Here is a 22,305-nt window from a genome sequence, read left to right as displayed (position 1 = left end):
CAACTTAACATCCCCTTTCATGGCAGCCATAGTTTATTATAGCAAATTCCCAAACCAAAAGGAAAAAAAAAAACAGCATGGGTTGCTTCGGTGCATAGACGACACCCTCAGGTTTTTTGAAAAAGAAAGATGGAAAAGGGAGGGTAAATTGGTAATTTTGCGATTTTAAATATAACATTTGCTGGAATAATTTATTTTTGGTAAAATCTTGATATAATTAATTTAGATTCTCTTGAGGTTGATTCGGTGCTGACGTCAGCTGAGGACAAATAACGAGGCGGGACCCACGCTACTTACTGCCGTTCACTTCCTCTTCCTTTGGATGGTTATACCTATATAACCCCTTCCTCTTCTCTCTTCCTCTCGTCATTCCAACTCTGTGCCCTAATTTTACGTTACAATTTCCCCTCCCCCAATTTCTTTCCTCTTCCTCTCATCTCCATCAATGGCGTTCCGGAGACCTCTTTGCAAGCGCTTTCTTGATGCTTACAGAACTAATCCTTTTTCACCATCTCTCTGTTTCAGCATCCGCCGCGATTACCTTTCTCCTCCGATGGATTCCGCCGTCAAGGCCGTTTTCCGGCGGTTGCTTCATAGGAGAGCCATCTATTATTCGCCTTCCACGCCTCCGATCTCGGAGTTGTTGTCTACGTCGGTTGGCAATAAGCTTCGAGAGAAGATCGGAGGCAGCAACATTACTGGAGATCGAATTCGGCTCGACGGCCTTATACCTCCGGCTTCGTTAGAAAATGAATGCTCTGTTTCTGGATGTGGAATCTCGATTGAGGATGCCAGGAAAATCATAAGGCTGTCACAGGTCGAGAAGCTTAAGGCGAAACTTAGAGATATCCCGAGGAGTTCGATTTCGTACTCTGAGTTCACTCGGATTTGCATTGATGATTGTGGAAACAAGGATGATGGTGCTGAATTCGCCAAGTTGTTGGATAAATCTGGCAGCGTCATCGTCCTTGGGAACATTGTATTCCTCCGCCCTGATCAGGTATAATTAAAATTCCGATTAGATGTTGCGAGGTGAAAATTTACAAACTAAAAAGAAAACTGGCCCAATCCATCCCCTACGGAAATACCGATTTAAGAGGACGATGACGATGAACAGTACTAGACGAATATGCAGAGTAGGGGAAAATGTTTGAAGAAGTTTAAAATTTGGGACAAAATGGTTACCTTTTCAGTGAAAATTGTTTGATTTAAATGAAATTCGAAATGTTTGCAGGTGGCAAAATCAATGGAAACGATGATATCTCGATCTATAGCAACGCCAGACGACCCAAGATTCAAACAACTATCCGAAATGGAGAAGCAGAAGGCAGCGATTGACAAAAAGGCCAAGGCCCAAGTTCAGGCCGAGTTATTTTGCGGATTGGGCCTTGTAATGGGCCAGACATTGGGCTTCATGAGGCTCACATTCTGGGAGCTAAGCTGGGACGTAATGGAGCCCATTTGCTTCTTCGTGACATCCCTTTACTTCACCCTTGGCTATGGCTTCTTCCTCTCAACCTCCACAGAGCCCACTTTCGAAGGCGTCTTCCGACGTCGTTTCAAAGCCAAGCAGACGAAACTCATGGCGTCTCACAACTTCGACATCGACAACTACAATGAGCTCAGAAGAATTTGCTATCCAAACCAAAGAGGAGGCTTATCATAATACTCAGGTAATTATGATATACATTGTCTTCCAAATTTGAAAAAGAAAACGAAAATGAGCGCGTAAATTTCTATACTCTTTTTTTTTTATATTGAAACTTATATTTATTTTTATATAACATTATTTTTAAGAATTAAAGAGTTTGAAGATTAAGACTGCCATATAAATACAATGAGAAAACAGTTAGAATTAGGCACAAACAGTAACAATAGCAACTAAAAACAAAATAAGAATAATAATAATAAAATTCATGAGAAAGGAAAAGCAAAGAAAATTATTCCAAAGGTTTGAATGTTGGAAAATTTTAGAAATTAGAACAAGGCGACAAATGTACGGACATACAAAGTCAAGGTCTACCCGCTGTTGTGGTCTACTGACCAAGCTGCCTTGTCTATGCCCACTGAAACTTCCTTCACACATTCATTTTATTTTTTATATTCAATAAACTTATTTATGCATGTCTCTTCAATTATTATTTTAAAATTTTCATGCAACTACCTAGCTAACTTCAATAAACTTAAATTCAAGATAGCAATAAATTACATGACCAACTAAGTCAAGTTTATCAATCTTGATCATTATTATGATTCATGAAGTTACAATATATTCCAAAATATTAATTTTAATTTTGTATTATTCTTTTTTGTGTGTACTTTTCCAAGAAAATTATTTTCCCGAAAAAATGTTTTTCAGCTCACAAAAGAACATTCTAAAAGTTTAAAAATATCGAAATAAAAATTCAATTAAAAATTGATTGTAAATAGAGAAAACTAGTAGAATATAGCCCTCCTTGGATCATAGAATGTGAAGTATAAAATATATATATATATAACAAAAGGGTGAAAAATCTCTCAGCTTTACATTGTTGACTTTGACTAAATTAGGCAAATATTCCCCATGCAAATTATTTTTTAACAATTAAAAAGGAAAAAAAAAGCGCGTTGAAACGTCAAACTCCGGTCTGAAGGTACAGCTACGGATCTCCGCCTTCAGTCTCTCTCTTCACTCCTTATATACTTTCATTTAAATCCCATTTCCCATTACTAAATTCCCTGACTTCCCCTTCGCCGGACCGCCATGACCTCCGCGCTTGTCGTCGCCCTCCTCCTCCTCGCCGTCTCCGCGGTCGCCAATGCCGCGAATTTCAGAGAAGCCCCCCAATTTTACAACTCCCCAGATTGCCCCTCCATTGCCGACGACCTCCAGGACCCCGACGCGAACGAACAACATCTCTGCTTCGATCGCGCCGTCCATGTCGCGATGACGTTGGATACCGCCTATATACGTGGCTCCATGGCTGCCGTTCTTTCCGTCCTCCAACACAGTTCTTGTCCCCAAAACGTAATTTTCCACTTCGTCTATTCCGCATCCGCCAACGTGTCGTCTTTACGCGCCGTCGTCTCCCGCTCATTCCCTTACCTGAAATTCCAACTCTACCCTTTCGACGAGGAGGCGGCATCGCGATTGATCTCCACGTCAATCCGATCCGCGTTGGACTGTCCGTTGAACTACGCACGTAGCTACTTGGGCAGCCTCCTTCCCACGTGCATCGCCCGGGTCGTGTACCTTGACTCGGATCTAATCCTAGTCGACGACATTGCGAAACTCGCCGCCCACCCACTCAGCGGGGACTCGGTCCTTGCCGCGCCGGAGTACTGCAACGCTAATTTCACCACCTACTTCACGCCGTCGTTTTGGTCCAACCCGTCTCTGTCTTTGACGTTTGCAAACCGGAAAGCGTGTTACTTCAACACGGGGGTTATGGTGATCGATCTGGACCGGTGGCGGGCCGGAGATTACACCGCCAAGATCGAGGATTGGATGGAATTGCAAAAGAGGATGAGAATCTACGAATTGGGGTCGTTGCCGCCGTTTTTGTTGGTGTTCAGCGGGAGGATTACTCCAGTGGACCACCGGTGGAACCAGCACGGGCTGGGCGGCGATAATATCAGAGGGCTGTGCAGGAATCTGCACCCTGGTCCAGTAAGTTTGTTGCACTGGAGTGGGAAAGGTAAACCGTGGGATCGATTGGTCGCGAACCGGCCCTGCCCTGTGGACGCCCTTTGGGCTCCATATGATTTGTTACAGACCCCATTTTCGATTGATTCCTAAGCTCAAGAAATTGATTGATTGATTTTTTTGGTTTTGTACATAGAGAGATTGATTCAACTGTATTCAAAATTTGATTTTGAATAAAGCAAAGGGAAGTAATAAATTCATAATGTTATATTTAAAAAATCATAATTTTATAAGGATTGATGGATATGTGGGATGGGGCTCTATGTTTATTTAAAGTAGAGGTAGAAATATGAATGATAGATACTCTAAGTCGTAGGTGATGTTTTGTTTTTCCACAACCATTAATGCAAATGTCACATCAACTCTAGCCCACTTGGAAGGATAAACGGACATTGTTATTTATTATTTATTTATTTATTTCAATAGTTCTTGTTAACGATTCTTGAGGGAGAAATCTTCGTGTTGGCTAATCAAATGGAACATAATGGGTGAGATCCTAAATTGGTTGGAGATGGGAACGAAACATTTCGGTGTGGAAACCTCTCTAATAGACGTTTTAGAACCATGAGATTGACGACGATACGTAACGAGCAAAAACAGACAATACCTACTAATGGTGAACTTGGACTATTACAAATAGAATAAGAGCCCGGCATCGAGCGCTGGGTCCTAAGAGGGCAGGTTGTGAAGTCCCCACGTTGATAGGGGAGGAGAATAGAAGTATTCTTTATAAGATTAGTCAGACACCGAGTGCTGCTTGGGTTGTTACAAATGGTATTAAAGCCAGACATCGAGCGCTAGGGCCTTAAGAGGGTGGATTGTAAGCTCCTCACATTGATTGAAAAGGGGAATAGAAGCATTTCTTATAAGGGTAGCCAAACATCGGGCGCTACTTGAGCTGTTACAAATGATATCAGAGCCAGACATGGAGAGCTAAAGCCCTAAGGAGGTGGATTGTGAGATCCCCATATTGATTGAAGAGGAAAATAGAAGCATTTCTTATAAGGGTAGCTAGACCCCGGACGCTGCTTAGGCTGTTACAAATGCTATCAGAGCCAGACACTGGTAGCTAGAGCTCCAAATGAGGTGGATTGTGAGATCCCCATATTGATTAGAGAGGGAAATATAAGCAATTCCTTATAAGGGTAGCTAGACACCGAAAACTGCTTGGCTTTTACAAATGGTATCAGAGCTAGACATCTAGAGCTATGGCCGCAAGAGGGTGGATTGTGAGACCCCCACACGAGCACTAGGGTCCCTAAGGGGGGTAGATGGTGAGATCCCCACATTAATGGGAGATTGATTAGAAGCATGGGTGTGGAAACTTAACCGTGAGGGCCCCAACGACGTGGACTGTGAGATCTCCACAGCGATACATAATAGATCAAAACGGACAATATCTGCTAACGGTGAACTTAGCCTTAGCCTAGCAAGCCATGGAAGAAGTCTTAGAATAGTGGGCTTTTGAAAAAAAAAAGAAAAGCCCGGACTCGCAGAAGACGATGGACTATGGATAGACAAGCAGAAGACGTCCGGACTCGCAGCCATAATGCATTGGGCCCAGATCCATCAGCAGTCATGGCCCAATAGTTAGTCCATTATAGGTCAGCCCATGAGTGCTCAAGCATTTTCCTTGATTTTTTTTAAAAAAAAAAATAAAAAAAAAAAACAACAACAACAAAGGGTCTTCCGACAACGATATATTCATCTAGAAAATTTGCAATAACTGCATGAAACGACATGATAATTTCTAAGGAAATTTCGGTGCAATTTCGAGTAGGGTCTTTTGCAATTTCTTGATAACTCTCCCAAAAGACTTTTACACTTTTCTCACATCCAATTTCTACATATATTTATATCATCTCATTCATACTTATTCCTCACCATCAGTTACCAAATGGCCCTTTCACCCATTTCCACTCCCTTCAAATGGTTTTCCAACACCAATCTCAAGCTCAACCTCCCTCGCCTTCGCTTCAAACATAAGCCCACCCGGTCTAACCCTCCTCCTCCACCACTACTCCTCACGCCTGCGCCCCCGCTCGCCGAAGCTGCCTTCCGCCACCTCGATGCCGATGGAGATGGCAAAATCTCAGGGGACGAGCTCCAATCCTACTTTGCATCAGTCGGTGAGTACATGACACGGGACGATGCTCGAAGTCTAATAAGAGAGTTCGACGGGGATGGTGATTTGTTACTGGAGCTCGGAGACTTCGAACGGCTGGTGAAGGGTGGGGAGCAGGAAGAGAAAGAGGATCTGAAAAGGGCTTTTGAGATGTTTGAAGGTGAAAAGGGATGCGGATTCATCGGACCGGCAGGGCTGCAAAAGATGTTTGGACGGCTTGGATACGTGAAATCCATAGAAGAGTGCATGGCTATGATCGGAGTGTTTGATGTTGACGGCAACGGTGTAATTGATTATCGTGAATTTCTCAGAATGATGACTTAACTTAACGGCCTAATCTTACGTGTCAATAAGTTGTCTTTTCATTGTCTCTTTTGTTTTCTTATGTCCAAATTAAGTTTGTACATCAAATCTCCAACAATGAGGAGATATTATGCTTTCCCCTTTAGGCTTCCTAAGCCTTTCGAAGTTTATAAAAGGGTTGAAGTTTTCAAACTATAAAAAATGTTTTGTTTATCTCTCTCATTGATGTGAGCTTGCATAATCCACAGGGTCCTCAAGCACTCGTTCCCATCTCCAATCGATGAAAGATCTCACAATAATCCACCTCCTCCAGGGTCCAGTGTCCTCGCTGGCACTAGCTCCTCTCTCAAATTGCTGGCACTCATTCCTCTTTTCAATTGCCATGGGACCTCACGTGAGGTCCCAAAGTGAACAATTCTATCATTGTGAAGGTTCGTGATTCTTAACATAACATCAAAATTATGATCTTAACTTAACAACTCAAGTGTTGACTAAAGTGTGAGACTCATGTGCCGAACAAAAGTCAAACCTCGATTAAAGGGTGACTATTAGAGAAGTAGTCAAACCTCGATTTTAAAGGGTGACTTGAGACTTTGTTCGAGGGAAAAATTGGTGAGAATTGCATTTTTTCTAAACTAAATACACAGTCAATTATAATCAGTGTAATACATACATACATACTTACACATACACATACACATGCATATAAATACGAAAGAGACGAATGGAACGAAAGAAATTAGGAATAAGGGATACATACAGAGAAGGCAGTGTGGGTTGGAGTGGGGAGCAGCTGGTACTAAGACGAGGATGTGTTTGTAAGTGGAAGACAAAGCTGAGCTTTAACTGGCTTGTGGTCGGAACTGTAAATCTCATCCATTGAGTCATAGGAACATAAATTTGCACTAATCTTCTCCTCCTCATCTAGTTTGAACAAGATCCTGTCCGTCCACGATGGCACTCTCACCTGTCATCAACACCCTTAGTGTATAGAAAATGCATTTTCTCAACAAGGATACTAAACATATCCGCTAGCAGCATTTCACCTTATAACTGCTGTCGTATTTGCTACTTCCGACGTTGTATTTGTAGGTCGGTTTGAACGACAATGTTCCTTCGCAGTAGCCATCGAATATGCGTCCTCTTTCAGCTTCTTGCATAAGCTGATCTCTGCTCCTTAGCAGCTGCATGCAACACCACACCACAATGTATTAGAAAAACACCACACCACAATGTATTAGTTTTTCTAAAAAAAAAACGGTCTAATTATGTTGAGGATTATTGGAATAGAGTCCCATGTTATCTAATTAAGAACATGATCATGAGTTTATAAATAATACATCTTTATTGGTACGAGCCCTTTTAGGGAAACTAAAAGTAAGGCATACGATCTTATACGTGAAGTTGACAATATCATACCATTGTAGAGGTTCGTAATTCCTAACATGGTACCAGAACCAACACTTAGTCAATGTCAATAGAATTCTTAAATCTCGAACAAAGAAATTGTGAACCTCAAAAGTGTAGTCAAAAGTGAAGGGTGTACTTTGTTCAAAGAATCCAGAGGAGTCGAACCTCAATTAATAGGAGGCTGTTAGAGAGCTCCATAGGCTTCAAGGAAGGCTCTATGGAGAGGCTATTCGAGAGCTTCATAGGCCTCAAAGAAGGTTCTTGTTCGAAGTGAGGATTGTTGAGAAAGAGTCTCACGTTGGCTAATCAAGAGGGTGATCATGGATTCATAAGTAAATAATATATAAGCTACGAGAGCTTATACTCAAAGTGAACAATATCATATCATTGCGAAGTTATTAACATGTTAAACACGAGATTACTTACTGAAAGAAGATTTTTGCGGATCAAATTTCGAGCTGGGTGTGTGCTGATCCCTTCAATTCTGTAGTTGAGATCCCCCAACCAAACGGTGACTTGAACGGGCAATGCATAAGGGTTCCATTTCTTTGAAAATAACGAGTGCGTTATGTGTTTGCACTCCCAGTTCCTCTCCTCTACCTTGTGAGCGTGAGCTGCAGATACCAAAACATGCCACTAATACTCAAAGAAGACTCATAGCTTGGAAATGGGCTTGTTTTGAATGAGTTTTCAAGCTCAAATAGAATGATAAAAGTTGGACGCATACCAGAGAGATGACAAGAAATGAAGAGCATTCGGATGCCTCTGTAATTAAGAAAAATGGCCACAGCACCTTTCTTTCTTCTCAGCAATCCGCCACACCCTCCAATTGATTGTTTATCCACCTTCACCTCTGCATGTAAATATATAAATTTAAAGAAGGGTTGCCCAAGAATCAAGGGCTTGAATTTGGTTGACATTACCTTTGATAAAAAAGTCAGAGTTCTTGGAGCAGAACACATAGAGTTGCAGAGATTGCATGGTTGCTTCTCCTACCAACCTTTAAATGCAAACAAAAAACCACACATAAATTAAAATTAAATCCAGCCGCCCATTTTTTATTCAACCAAAAATTAAAGATCTTACATGTGAGACTCAGCCAAAGCCGACTGCAACAGGCGGGAAACATCCGACCGTGGCACCTCCTGCAACCCGACAACGACGAGCTCAAATTCCCGGCTGCCGCCTTTTCCTCCGACCAGCTTTTCCAAATCCCCATAACGCGCTTGCCCATTCATGTTCCAAGTAACAATGTAAATGCAAACGCCGCTGCACACGTCTTCATCGACCACGACGGTTTTTATCCCTTCGTGGGCTGCGCCGCCCTGGTGCTGGAGGAGCGCCGGCGCCGGCGTCTTTGAATTAGTTCCTGTACATAATCTGAGGAGATGATTCAAGGGACGCATAACGAACTGGTAATGGGAAGGGTACGTGTTAACTTTGAGATGGCGCATTGTATATATAGATGGCGAAGAATAAACAGGGAATTGAAATATAAATGTGGAAAGATAGGTTTTGGCGGTGACAAAGATTTGGGGAAACTGGGAAAAGTCAAAATCTCTGAAATTATGTATGGTTATGGTTCCTTCCTGTTCTTCCAACTTCCAAGAGTTAGGTTTGGAGTTATTTGACAACGCAATCCAAGTTACACACGAACTTGAACACCATATTCTATATTTTTTAATCTATAAATCTAATTTTCATTTGAGTCCTTTCATTTAATTATTAAATTTTAAAACATTATACTTTATTCTTTTATATTTATACTCTCTTATTTTCATTAATACTTACATTAATGCTCATCTTCATATGGGTTACCAAGTCATTGTTGCTAACAACAAACAAAGAGTCCGCTTTAACCCGTTGAATATAAATATCAACCTAACCCACCACTAACAATATATTATCAGCGCCCATTACATATAGCCATCGTGCCCTGTTACATATTACTATGCCCCGTTACATTTTTTGTGGTACGTTTCGGCCCATTTTGGCCCATTTCGTGGTACGTTTTGGCCCATTTCGAGGTCCTCCTTGGCCCATTTCGAGGTCCACCAAGAATGTGGTGGCAAAGTTATTATCAATTACCGCAACCCTAAGGTCCTCTTTCTTTTCCGTGTTCGCGTACTTGCGTGTAGTTTAAACCATTATGGCTTCCTACTTAGGTATTCGATTCGGTTCGTAAAGAAAATTAACATGTTGCCCATTAGCATTCGCAAGGACCTTGTCATTATTATGAGCCACATTCGAAAAGTAAATGCCTCTGAATGTTAACCAATTATCTTGAGAAACTCCCCATTGTTTCTTCATCTTGTTGAATCGTCTAATTTGCAGAGAAGCATTTAGGTATATGTTTCTTGGTGTAAGAGCACTCTGATCGGCGCCGTCACCTCTGGGGTGTCCAATCGCTGTTTGAATGTAGGGAAAGGGCCGTGAATTCGTAGCAGCAGCTCATTAATTTTCTCACAAGGAGATAATGGTAGAAAATTATGTGAGTTCATAAACACTTTGTATTAAAAATTCATCTAGGTACTCACAGGAACGGCTCAAAAGTGCTTGAGAAATAATCACAGAAACAATCTCAGTTTCGAATAAACCAGAGTCTGCCTTCTCATCATCGCCGCACTTATGCTTGTGTAAATACAATAAACCGTCTCAGATTCAATCAAATCGAAATCACATTATTCGAAAACGTCAATAAGCTCTCAAAATCGTAATAAGAACATAAACGGTGGACAGAATCGAATTAAAAAAGAAAATTGGAAGAAAAGTGAGGTTTAATTTCTCTCAGACAAATGCCTCAATTGTCGTCAGGGATGAATGGATTAGAGATCGGACTCGTCATCATTTTTCATCATCACAGAGAAAACCTCCATATAAAAATCAGAAGTCAATAAACTGCAGAAATTGAAAGAATTTGAAGAAGAAACAAACAGGCGGCCAAGTTCTGAATGAAGAAGACGGCCAGATCGCTTCTTCGTTCCGTACGCAGAATTTGTTAAGACGGTGAAGCGAGAGCTTTTCATCCTTATACAAGATCCTTTATTTGAAAATGAAACGAAAAATCATCGTAAAAATGCAGGAAAAACAAAATAAAAGAGGTTGATTTCTCTCAGACAAATGCCTCAATTGTCGTCAAGGGTGAATGGATTAGAGATCGGACTCGTCATCATTTTTCATCATCACCGAGAAAAAAACATCAACATTGTTGAAAACTCTTTGCAAAAAGATTATTTTAAAGAAGAAAACGATCGGATTCAATTCGAAATATGCATCTGAAAACAAAAAGATTGAATCTGAAACGTAAACAAAGATGAAATCTCACCTACTCGAGAGATCGGGTCACAAAAAATTCAAAGAAACCAAACCATGCGGCGTATGCTCCATCGGAGAAGGATTGATTTGCTGATGCTCACTTCCTTGGATATTTATAATGAAAAGATGCTTGGCGGCTAGGGCTCACTGTCCCGCCTCTTGCGCTGTTCGGTGGGCTTAGCTAAAAAACTTCGGCCCAATAGACTCTATTGCTTCTTTCTTTTTGAGGCTTTCGGCCCATATATTAATTTAATTAAAACCCCAAAAATGAACAAGCTTTTATTTTTCCTAATTTATTCGCAATTAGCTTAATAACAGGACTTTGATTAGTGGTTTAGAACTAAAATAAATAAATTTTATCTACAAATAATTAGGTTGTATCGATTTTCATATTAGGTTTTCAATATCATTATATTGAACTCTAAATTCATAGAGTTGGACATTTTTACCCTCGACCAAATTTCCTTTTTAATCTCGTTTTAATAAATGAACCATTGAATAATTTAGTCAAAATTCACAAATTTAAATAAAAAATTGACCTCCAACTCTATTTTATTGAGATTTTATCAAAGTTGTATTATATATAATTTTTATCATTAACTATTTATAAATGATTACATTTAGAACAAGGTCAAAATTGTAACGCTCTATTGATATATTTTTTAAATTTGAGATACAATTCGACAAAATTGAACATTAAAATTAAAATTTGATACAACTTTGACAAAGTTTAAGGGTTCAAAGATAACACCCAAATTCTCGAATTTGAAAAATAGGGTCGAAGCTCATCACATTGAAAAGTGACATCGCTTCATTTTCAATGAAAATAGAAAGAGTAGGACCTACTATCCACCCATGCCACTTGTTCGATGAAAATATAAAGAATAGAACCTATTATCTACTCACGACTGATCTCCTACTCTCTTCCACTCAAAGACAACCCACCACTAGCAAATATTATCCGTTTTGGCCCGTTATGTATTGTCTTCAACTTCACAGTTTCAAAACGCATATACCCAAAGAGGTTTCCACACCTTTATAAAAAATACTTCGTTCCCCGGTAGAGGTAGAAAACAAGGGATAACCTCAAGCAAACCAACTCTTAACACTCATTGGAAGCTGTTATGCTCAAGTATCAAGCGCTTATTATTTAAGAAGAGATGAAATATGTGGCCATTATTATTGAACTCCCTATGGTGGTCTTGGCTCTCCGATATCACCTCCAGGCCTAAAACTTAACAATAATAAGAGGGTAAAAGGATACTAACCTAACAGATCAAAGAAAATCAATGTAGAGAAGAGGAATGTACGTACTTGTGAGAACTTAAGTGATCAAGTAGAAGAGTGAAGAAAATTAACTCAAATCAAACTGGATGGCAAGTCTTGATTTTTCCTTAAACTTCTGAGGAAGCTGAAGATTTGAATATCAATTGATGGGGTAGGACAATATGGAGCTCATTGAACAAATCATGATAAAATGTTGTAGACGTCCTTGCAACAAAATAAATTGTAATTAAGAGTTAACTAACCCTGAAAATAGAATGTACAGAATGCTACACAACACTAGTAATTCTCTGCCACAGGTCTGGAAGGAAAAAGCCTCAAAAGAAAAGTCATTAGCGACCAGAGGCATATCACTCCCAGGACTTGAAAGGTTATCATCATAGAAAAAATAGCTCCACTTTTTTCCAACAATTCTGGAGTGTTGGGAAGCCCTCTCATTTGGAACATCAACCTCTCCATACAATGGGAAGCTTTTGTCAACTGGTAAAGTCTATAAACCTGCAAGTTGATTCGTTTTGTAAAAGATCTTGTTCACTCTTTGAAAGCAACGAGGAATGAGTTACTTACAACTAACTATACGTGAAGTACCTCAAAAATGATTGGAACGAGTGGCCAAGCAGCTGAGCCACGCCTATCAACATGGGTTTCAAATGCCAACTGAACGATACAGCCAACCAGAAATGGAAACACTGCAACGAGGGCAGGCAGGCCAATCATCGGCCAAGTTACATAGACGGCAAATAGTGGAGCTACAACCTTGAAGCCAGAAATGAAGAAAGCTGTTGTCAAGTATCCTCTAAGGCCTGTAATGAGACTCCACCTCTTCGAGCTGAATTGCAAGTATGGTTTTTGAACACGATCGGTCACGAGCAGGAACGCAGCAACTCCGACATAAAATAGGACTTCAAACACCAATGAAGTCACAACTTCTGCTTGAACCATGCAAATGTATTGCGTTAGATAACAATATGCCGCACACAATGGAATGAAACAAACAGCAGACAAAAGGAAACCCCAGTAATCATAATATAAAATGAACTCGGTTCAATACTACCTACGAGAATCTCCTCCTTGAAGTAAGCCTCAATTAGATCGCCAAGGAAAACTTGAGGAAAAATCAAAGATGAGATAAACACTGCAGGAGCTAGTACCCAGAGGAGAGAGCCCTTGTCTTCTCTAAAAGGAGCTGACATCAATTTACCCTCTTCTACCAGCTGGTGAGTGAGACCATGAAATGAGACAGAGCCAGATTTCCCACGACAAGGCTCCACTCCATTCAATGCACTAACATACAATACACGATTTTCCTTTCCAGATGATTCCAACTGAGGCTTCCCGTTAGAATCAGCCACGCACATGAACGCCCCTCTCTTCCTCTTCAACACATCCCCTGCAAAATTGTTTTAGCAGAAATCTCTCACTCAGTATTAACTCTTACCAGGCTGATCCAGGAAAAAAAAAAAAATACACACACAGACGCAAGAATAAAAGAAAACATACACTTGGATGCAAATTGAAGCTGTTTGGATGAAAATTCAAGCTGTTCTCCTTGTTTCCACCGGTTTCCCAATTGCTTGAGAAGAAATGAAGAGCGAAACTACAATGTTACTTCCGAATGACTGAAAAATCATTGATTAAACATTGGTAGCAAGTACTCACCATTTGACGAAAGCGAGAACGGCCATCCTGTAATCCGACCAGAGCCGGGGGAAGCCCACGAGAGAAGGATTGCGACTGCATATTCTTAGGGTTTTAGAGCAGAGCAAGCGGTCCTTAAACCCTAAGCCCGCGAAAATGCTTCGGGCATAGGCGTCTTCGCGAGGAAGTTGGAAAACGATGAGGATGCCACGGTCTTAGCCGAAACCATTGGGATTAACGTTTCGGAAATCGCTCTCGTTATGGGCCTCCTAAGGCCCAGCTGAAGCATATTCGGATCCAGCTTAGGCCCGCGATTGTACAGAAATTTGGATTATAAGTTTTTTTAAAAAAAATTATTTATTAATAAAATATGTTTCCACGTGGCGTGTAGGTAGGGTATCTCCAGGGTATTGAGCCACGTGTTCTCGCTTGACCAAATCAACGAAATTAACAGATTTTGAATTTGCTAAAAATGGAGAAACTCAGTTCTGTCCATCCCTTGTTGTACATTTTTAGCATCCTCTCCTGGGTTTACTCTGGATCATCAACGCATTATTTGAGCCCCAAAAGAGCCATTTTAAGTGTGGGTCTTTTGGGCTATCAGGCTTCTGGGGTTAAAACTTATTTCTACATCGCATTTTCACTTCTCATGTCGGAATCCGTATAATAAAATCCACACAAACGAGAGAAGGTCGGAGCAGAGTCAGGGAAACAAGATGTTTGGAGAAGACAACAGCATTCCACGATCCAAATTCGGCGGCAACATGGCACATTCCGACCCCAACATTTCGACCACCGTAATCGAAGACGATTTCGCCATGAGAAACAGCAGTGCTTCTGTGGGCGGCCAAGCCTTTTACGACCAGGGTCGTTTGAGTGGTGAAGGCTCTCCAATGACAATGTCGCCCTGGAACCAGACCTCTACGTTCGGTAAATCTTCATGGTCCCAAGTGGAGGAAAACAACGACCCACAAAATGCCTTAATTGGCTCGCTAACCCGTGAGGAGGGCCACATCTATTCCTTGGCCGCTTCAGGGGAGCTTCTCTACACTGGCTCTGACAGCAAGAACATCCGAGTTTGGAAGAATTTGAAGGAATACGCTGCATTTAAGTCCAGCAGTGGGTTGGTGAAAGCCATTATCATCTCGGGTGAGAGGATTTTCACGGGACACCAAGACGGCAAAATCCGCGTCTGGAAGGTGTCCCAGAAGAACTCAAGTGACCACAAACGAGCTGGTACATTGCCAACACTCAAAGACATTTTCAAAAGCTCCATTAACCCCAGCAATTACGTGGAGGGACGAGGGCGTAGAAGGGCTCTGTGGATCAAGCACTCTGATGCAGTGTCTTGTTTGAGCCTCACTGAGGACAAGCTCCTCTTATACTCTGCTTCGTGGGACAGAACACTGAAGGTGTGGAGAATTGCAGATTCCAAGTGCTTGGAATCACTGAATGTGCACGACGATGCGGTGAATTCGGTGGTGGCGAGCGTCGAGGGGCTGGTGTTCACAGGTTCGGCGGACGGGACGGTGAAGGTGTGGAAAAGGGAGGCCAAAGGGAAGGCCACAAAGCACACTCTGGTGGAGTCGTTGCTGAAGCAAGAGTGTGCAGTGACGGCGCTGGCAGTGACGGCGGACGGATCCGTCGTGTACTGTGGGTCTTCTGATGGGATGGTGAATTTCTGGGAGAGGAAAGAGAAGTTGACACACGGTGGTGTTATGAAAGGGCACAAGCTGACTGTGCTGTGCCTGGTAGCGGTGGAGAGCATGGTGTTCAGTGGCTCCGCCGATAAGACCATATGCGTGTGGAGAAGAGAAGGGTCAACCCACACATGTCTGACGGTGCTGACGGGACACACTGGGCCGGTGAAGTGCTTGGCAGTGGAGGAGGACAGTGAGTCCTCGAAGGCTGGGGAGAAGCAGTGGATAGTGTACAGTGGGAGCCTCGACAAGTCCATTAAGGTGTGGCGTGTGCCTGAGATGACGATGGATAGGAATGCGGTGGCGATGATGCAGCAGCAGTTTGGGAGTGACGCGGACTCGGTGCCATCGGATAGAAGCTTCACCTCTTCTAGAGAACCCAGCATAAGCAAACGGTCGTGAATTTGAATGTGAATGAGAGCCTGAGTGAAATCTTTCAACATTTTGTGATTCTTTCAAGTGTGTGTTTGGCTTGACCCCATGTGTTCTCTGTACCACCAAACTCACCTTTCTCCCCTTCTGTTGTATATTGTGGAACATTTATAAAGGATCTAACCCTCCGCTTGCGTATCATTGCATCTTATCATAAAAGCACATGTTCCATTAAATCCACTCCACGGCTTCCTTTCCTTTGTTGTGTATAACTGTCCAAACTCGCTATTAGTAAATATTCTCGTTTTTGCCCTAGCTTATAACCGTTAGCCTCACGCTTTTAAAAAGAGTCTACGATTTTAAAACCTCTCTTACTAGGAAGACGTTTCCACACTCTCATAAGATTCGTTAGTGGGATCTTGAGATCCAATCCCTTGGCTGATCTAAGCCTACACGCATCGTTCAGACCTAATTTACAAGTAGAGATTAAATATTTACCATATTTTACAAGTAACACACCTAATTTAGGTGATGACTATGATCATTTGGAGAAAAAAAATGGACAGCAAATGTGAAAGCGGTTCGTTCAGACCTTTCCTACTCAAAACTGAACTGTTGTTTCATTGTGAGAGTGTACGAGTATGGCTTCTTCTTGCTTCGATTGGTTTGTGAGACGTTAAACCATCCAAGTGTGCACTTCTGCAGCCGACTGGATCGAAGTCTAAACCAAGAGGAACAACTGGATCTCCTCCTTCTAGCACTCGAAGAATCTGAAAACGAAATCGACTTGGATGCATCAAACAACCACCATAACAAACGTGCCACAAAAATTGAAAAAATTGAAAACAAACCTTTGACATTGAGGGTCTTGATTCAGGATCTGGACATAGACACAAGGAAGCCGCACGGACCATAGAATGCAGTTGATAACAGAAGTCGGGGGATTGCTCGGATGCTAAGCATGGATCTACCAAATGGTTACTACTAGCTAGTAAATGTTGAATTTGCAACGCAGAGATGGGGTGGAACCATTCTGATATAAATTGTTTTCCCTCTAGACGGTGCAGCTCACAGCTTCTTTTACCACTAATCAACTCTAATAAAACCATGCCAAATGCATATACATCCACTTTTTGTGATACCATACCGCCATTGATGTACTCTGGTGCTAGATACCTGGTTCCAGAAGTAACTAGATGAATCAAATGATTAAAAAAAAAAAAATCTTAAACGTGTGCTTGATAAGGGATATTGTTCGTGGCTTCTTTTTTTCCCAAACTCTTGTGTTGTTTAGTGAACAGACATAAAAGTTGTAACTTTGCATATAAACAGGATGTGGAGTGAATACCCTGAAGTTCCAATAACTTGCTCCTCAACACTGGTAGACCATTTAGAATGCCACCTTGCCAGCCCGAAATCAGCAACCTGATGGGATAATAAAGTGAGATCATCTCAGAATGGATGATAGGATGTTCTGGAAAAGAAAATAAATGCTTCAAGACTTAATAAAATCGATATAAAAAATGAAGGTACCATGGGTTCAAAATCATGAGTTAGGAGGATATTGTGAGGTCGCATATCTCTATGCACTATACACCCAACTCTGCAATCTTCGTGAAGATAACGTAAACCCCGTGCTGCTCCTATTGCTATCTTTTGCCTTGAATGCCAATCTAACTGGCTTCTACTCCCTGTCAGTGACTGAAACTTAGAAATTCCATGATTGAAACCTTATAAATTAGAAATAGCAAATAGCCTGTATTCATGATAAACTAGTGAAAATTATGCACATGAAACAACCCAGAAGTATACCATGTAAATGGAAATCCAATGAACCATTGCATATGTACTCATAAACCAATAACCTCATGGTGTCCTCAATACAGAACCCAATCAGCAACACTACATTTCTGTGTTGTGCACAACTCAACACCCGAACTTCTCGACAAAAATCGGCATCTGCTTGTAAGCCTCCACATTTCAACTGCTTCACAGCTACAACTTGACCATCTCTCAAGATTCCTCTATGAACAATTCCAAAACCGCCTTCTGCCAAGAAGTTCAAATCCGAAAATCTGTCAGTAGCTTCCTCAAGCTCTTTGAGAGTGAACTGTCTGGGAGGTTTTCCAAAAGCCGGCGCTTTGTGTTGACATAATGAGCACAGAGGAGGGGGTGCAGAGGATGCTCTGCCCAAAGAGACAGCATCCCTGATATTTGAGTCCACAATGTAATCCTTTCTCTCAGACTGGTTGAGCCTCATATCTTCAAAAGTCGCACTCTTCTCAAGACTTGAAGGATTACTGAATGGCACCTTGGGAGTTGAAGCAAATTTAAGGAATCTTCTTTTGGACTTGGATAGAGTTTTTCCCTCAGAAAGGTTATGGTTCTGAGAAATCCAATAAACACATTTTTGATTTGAAGCCACAGATGTTGGAGGTAGAGACAGAACTTTTTCTTCCACTGAGTTGGATGACGATACTGAAATGCTTAAATCGTTAGTCTCATTAATTGGCAAGTGATTGCCTTTTAAGTTCCCTTCATATAGAGGGTTTTGCTCATACACAAGGAAAATAGAAGACACTGCATCAGTACCCAATTTTGACCCTTCTTTAGAGGATTTTCTGAATGAGGCACTAGGTTCTTCTTCCGGTCTGCTTGCTAGTGAAGCTGTCTGCTTCATCCTATTTTGTTGACCTTTTCGAACAGGAGACGAATTAGCTGAAAAGAAAGGAGTTTGAGGTTCACTCCAACACTCCAAATTAAGCCTGAGAACTTTCGGTTGAGACCCTTTCATTGTAACAATATTGCAGCTCAGTTCTTCCAGGCAACTTTTTACCTCATTCTTCAATTTCCTGGTCAACAATTAACTCAGGCATTAGATTTGAAACTTGTTTAGTACAATCATCATTCCACGGTACAAAAAGTAGAGCAAATAAAAATCAAAGACGTAACAGCATTTAGGAATATAACTGGCGATAAATAAATATTATGGGAAATTTCAATCCAAAATATATGGATAAGGTCCATAAGTAATAGATCACTGGGTACGAATGCAAATCTTGCATAAAAATATAGAATTAGTTTAAAAATTCTGTTTATAAGAGCTGCAGAACAAACTTTCATAGACAACTTGTGATTTACCTGAAGTTCTAAATAATTATGTTCAAAGCACAAGCAAGTGGTCCGCTCAAGTGAAAAGATTATTAATCATAGAATCAGTAAGAAACATAAGAACATCGTACATTCTGATGGTAAATTACCTGTCTAGTACGACCCAATTAACTCCTTTTAACTTTGCTTCAGCAGCGACAGCTCCTCCCTGTGTTCCTGTGACCACCTTAACTCTCACTTTAACCTGAAAACCAATGGGGGACACATGGTAAGTACCACGATCACTTGTTTTAGTGGACAATTATTACACGGGCGTGCTTGGTACAAAACACTGATGGATGATTAGTCTTCCTATTGGCATTCATCATAATCATCATCCTACCCTATACAATGTAGTCATCGAGGGACGCTCAATTACACAGATCCGAAGCTCAGTGATATTACCAAACTCTGTAAGACAGCAGGGGAACATACTGGCTTATTTTAAGCTTTGGTCCACGTTAATAAAACAAGTAACAAAAATTTAACCCCATTGAAGAAGCTGCAAAGCAATGGGAAAAGGTAAAAGAAACCTTTCTCCCACTGTCTTCTTCAAGAGGTCCAATGGTCCCAAAAACACATGTCTTCCAACCTGGCCCTTCAATCATGAACCTAATTAGTGTTTCCCTTAAAACAAATGCAGACTCGCTTCCACCTCCTGGAATCTTCTAAATTCAATGGCACAATCATAAAGCCACAAGGTAAATCAGAAAAGTTTCTTCTTTTTTGTTTGCTACTCAGACAATGACAACTAGCTAAGAAGTGACAGCGTGAAAAATGCACTTAAAACGACGACGTTTAAAGGGCGCAAAGAGTCAATGACAGTAAAAAAGTTTTGAGAAAAGACAGAATACCTCAACTTGATTGTGGAAATGAAGCACCATCTGTGAACATGACTCGGAGATCTCATGTACCCGATCCGGCAGATTCTCCTGAACAGCATTCGCACAATCCCCACTCCATCTGTGAAAATTCCAGAACCTTCTGCCTGAACATACAATCACACATGCCTTAATCAAGTTAAATTCAATCCAACACGACAATTTTGTAATCAACCAAGATAAAAACTAATTGCAAGGAATTACAGAATTACCAGTTTTCTCGACGGAGAAGACAGCGAGCAGGGTTATACAGTCACCGGGACGGACCACATGGGTAAGAGCCCAAGCCAGTGCAGTTTTGGAAATCACTCTCTCAGCCTTGATGGCGACGATAACCTTATCCGGCGCGGTTTTGGCACCGGGAGCCTCCTTCAAAGCGGCTTCGACTTGGCCCGGGAACATTTCAGACGCCAAGTTCCGAATGTCTTTACTAAACGTGAAGGCTTTTGAGAACATGAGGAGCTGAACGAGCGTATGAAAATGGATTTGTGTTTAGATATGTCGACAAACAGCAACGTCATGCGGTGGTTGTGACGATGATCCTCAACCGACTACAAGTAAGGGCAAATTCGGCAATTCAACACTACGCAAAAGTTAATCAATCAAATGGAAACTTCTGATATTTTCTCATTTTGGTACCTAAATTACGGATGAACTCCATACTGATAAATTCTATCTGTGCTGAAATACAGTTCTGTCGTCAATTCAAAACTCAAACATGTACGAAAGCACTAGATGAACTCTTCCGTCAAACTATTTCTATATTAATTTGTTTATATGATCATTTGATTCCGTCAACGCAATGAGAAAACAAGTAATGGAGTACTGAACATATGAATCTCGGGAATGAGAAAAGAATGACGAGAGAGATGGAAAAAAAAAAGGTGTATACCTACGTGAGAGAAAGTGCTGGAACAATTGGCTGCAGTTGCTCCACGCGGCAAACTTCAAAACCAGTGCGATCAAGTGAAAGAGTGGAAACGCATTGATGCGGAATTATGGAGGAGACGACGTCGTATTGTTTGCAGATGCCAGCGCGAAACAGAGGACGGAGTAGCTGATCGGAAAATTGATCGCCGCCGTTGATTAAGCGGTAGAGAAAGAAGAGAGACAGAGAGAGATGAAGAGTTTTGGATGTGTGCGCGGTAGCGATCAGCGAAGAACAGTAGAAAAAATTGACTCGCGGGCTTTTGGACGTTTTGGCGATCCTGCTCTGCAGCCGTTGAATCTCTTTAAATAGGGATTTAAAATAAAGGCTTGATTTTAAAATTATATATCGCATCAATTGTTACTCCAAAAATTTAACACGTTAATTAATTTTTGTTAATTAAATCCACAAACTCACTAATTTTTATAAAATCAACTTTTAAGCAAAATTAAGTTTGGTAAGTGCAAAAAGTAATAATTGAATTCACTTAATTTTTTTTGGAATTTATACCATTAATATGTTTTATAATGTTTTCTAGCCATCTTTAGAACAAAAATTTATATAACGTGAGAATTAATTAGAAATTGACAAATATGCCGATAACAATTTTATTATTTTCTCTGCTTTTATTTTATATTATAAATGAGTGTGAAATAATAAAAAATTGAAAATAATTAAATTAGTCAATGAATTTGAAATTAAAGGAGAAAGAAAAGGAGAAAAAGGAAAGGAAATGAAAAGAGTTGAAGGGATAAAGAAAAGTGTTAGACAAATTTGGAGGTGAATTTGAAAACTTGAAGAGGGAGTGAAAAGTGAGGCAAATCGTCAAAGATGTGGGCATGTCTGGCGCCGCTGGCGAGGCGAGAGAGACTGAGATGCTCTGCTGGTCGGCCTTCGACGTTGGCCCTATAGCCCATGACAATGGGTCCATGGGGACCGCCTTCGCCTTTGGTGCCAGCGGATTCAGCCTTCTTTTTCACCGTCTCCGATGCTTCTTCATTCAATCCAAAATTAAAACATACCAAATTTTCTTCTTTTTTTTTCTTCTTTTCTGCATTTTGCTTTGGACTTTGGGAACCAGAGTTCCCCAAGCATTGAACTTTATCGGGAATCGAAACTCAATGCCCCATCGTTGCTGTCCATTGAAGGATTCATTTCAAAGCTTCAAAGTTCAAACCCCACAAAATATTATATATAAAAAAAGCGACACCAAGTCTTGTCCGCAAAAATTGGGATTTGGGAGATATCATTGGCTGTGTTATTAGTAGTAAAAAGAAGGATCATGTGAGAAGCAGTAATGAGCCAATTCAATGGACATAGACAAAGTTTGGGCGAACGTTCAAATATTTGAGTTCTAATTCAAGGTTGTTATTATTCTCATAGCTCAAACTGATTAATATCGTGAATTTAGGGAGGAGGGAGGGAAAATGAATTGAATGTAAAGGGAAAAAGAAAAAAAGAAAAAAAGAAAAAAAAGTTAAAGATGCAAAATTTCATCACCAAGAGCATCTAGT

At 40.9% G+C, this 22,305-nt stretch overlaps 7 protein-coding genes and 2 non-coding genes across 14 annotated transcripts; 4 read left to right on the top strand and 5 right to left on the bottom strand.

Moving 5' to 3' along the window:
• The first annotated feature begins 353 nt into the window (after positions 1-353).
• On the top strand, positions 354-1,739 carry LOC111442968 (calcium uniporter protein 4, mitochondrial-like). Its single transcript, XM_023080544.1, has 2 exons — positions 354-1,000; positions 1,235-1,739. The coding sequence occupies exons 1-2, from the start codon at positions 446-448 to the stop codon at positions 1,664-1,666; spliced, it is 987 nt and encodes a 328-aa protein (XP_022936312.1). The 5' UTR covers positions 354-445; the 3' UTR covers positions 1,667-1,739.
• A 774-nt stretch (positions 1,740-2,513) lies between these two features.
• On the top strand, positions 2,514-4,113 carry LOC111442967 (probable galacturonosyltransferase-like 1). The gene is made up of 2 exons (XM_023080543.1): positions 2,514-3,795; positions 3,834-4,113. The coding sequence occupies exon 1, from the start codon at positions 2,744-2,746 to the stop codon at positions 3,776-3,778; it is 1,035 nt and encodes a 344-aa protein (XP_022936311.1). The 5' UTR covers positions 2,514-2,743; the 3' UTR covers positions 3,779-3,795; positions 3,834-4,113.
• LOC111442965 (inactive protein kinase SELMODRAFT_444075-like) lies at positions 2,886-21,075 on the bottom strand. 6 transcript variants are annotated; one of them, XR_002710404.1, is made up of 10 exons: positions 20,756-21,075; positions 20,076-20,414; positions 19,837-19,970; positions 19,093-19,187; positions 17,645-18,684; positions 17,366-17,523; positions 17,181-17,257; positions 16,684-17,008; positions 16,310-16,602; positions 2,886-2,898 (listed from the first exon to the last, which is right to left on the bottom strand). XR_002710404.1 is itself a non-coding variant. In XM_023080538.1 (10 exons), the coding sequence occupies exons 3-10, from the start codon at positions 20,317-20,319 to the stop codon at positions 16,453-16,455; spliced, it is 2,223 nt and encodes a 740-aa protein (XP_022936306.1). In that variant the 5' UTR covers positions 20,320-20,414; positions 20,503-20,544; positions 20,756-21,075; the 3' UTR covers positions 16,223-16,452. The 6 variants fall into 6 exon arrangements, 5 of the variants coding, with proteins under 5 accessions (XP_022936306.1, XP_022936309.1, XP_022936305.1 ...); XM_023080538.1 differs by lacking the exon at positions 2,886-2,898 and adding an exon at positions 20,503-20,544 and having other exon boundaries at positions 16,223-16,602; XM_023080541.1 differs by lacking the exon at positions 2,886-2,898 and having other exon boundaries at positions 16,223-16,602; positions 17,645-18,310; positions 18,425-18,684.
• LOC111442970 (probable calcium-binding protein CML41) lies at positions 5,394-6,177 on the top strand. The gene has a single exon (XM_023080546.1). It carries the CDS (start codon positions 5,583-5,585, stop codon positions 6,132-6,134), a length of 552 nt encoding a protein of 183 aa, XP_022936314.1. The 5' UTR covers positions 5,394-5,582; the 3' UTR covers positions 6,135-6,177.
• Positions 6,733-10,905, bottom strand: LOC111442969 (type IV inositol polyphosphate 5-phosphatase 11). The gene is made up of 7 exons (XM_023080545.1): positions 10,849-10,905; positions 8,610-8,892; positions 8,447-8,523; positions 8,251-8,376; positions 7,950-8,137; positions 7,160-7,297; positions 6,733-7,080 (listed from the first exon to the last, which is right to left on the bottom strand). Exons 2-7 carry the CDS (start codon positions 8,759-8,761, stop codon positions 6,913-6,915), a joined length of 849 nt encoding a protein of 282 aa, XP_022936313.1. The 5' UTR covers positions 8,762-8,892; positions 10,849-10,905; the 3' UTR covers positions 6,733-6,912.
• LOC111443727 lies at positions 10,306-10,389 on the bottom strand. The gene has a single exon (XR_002710562.1). It is a non-coding gene; the product is annotated as a small nucleolar RNA SNOR75 (small nucleolar RNA).
• On the bottom strand, positions 10,631-10,714 carry LOC111443728. Its single transcript, XR_002710563.1, has one exon. It is a non-coding gene; the product is annotated as a small nucleolar RNA SNOR75 (small nucleolar RNA).
• On the bottom strand, positions 12,198-13,990 carry LOC111442966. The gene is made up of 5 exons (XM_023080542.1): positions 13,782-13,990; positions 13,623-13,695; positions 13,177-13,512; positions 12,711-13,051; positions 12,198-12,620 (listed from the first exon to the last, which is right to left on the bottom strand). The coding sequence occupies exons 1-5, from the start codon at positions 13,860-13,862 to the stop codon at positions 12,402-12,404; spliced, it is 1,050 nt and encodes a 349-aa protein (XP_022936310.1). The 5' UTR covers positions 13,863-13,990; the 3' UTR covers positions 12,198-12,401.
• LOC111442949 (protein JINGUBANG-like) lies at positions 14,153-15,862 on the top strand. The gene has a single exon (XM_023080514.1). The coding sequence runs from the start codon at positions 14,477-14,479 to the stop codon at positions 15,860-15,862; it is 1,386 nt and encodes a 461-aa protein (XP_022936282.1). The 5' UTR covers positions 14,153-14,476.
• Positions 21,076-22,305: the final 1,230 nt, after the last annotated feature.

This window comes from Cucurbita moschata, unplaced genomic scaffold (genome assembly GCF_002738365.1).
Source record: "Cucurbita moschata cultivar Rifu unplaced genomic scaffold, Cmos_1.0 Cmo_Scf00005, whole genome shotgun sequence".
Lineage (NCBI taxonomy): Eukaryota > Viridiplantae > Streptophyta > Magnoliopsida > Cucurbitales > Cucurbitaceae > Cucurbita > Cucurbita moschata.
This window is presented reverse-complemented; position numbering and strand designations above follow the sequence as displayed.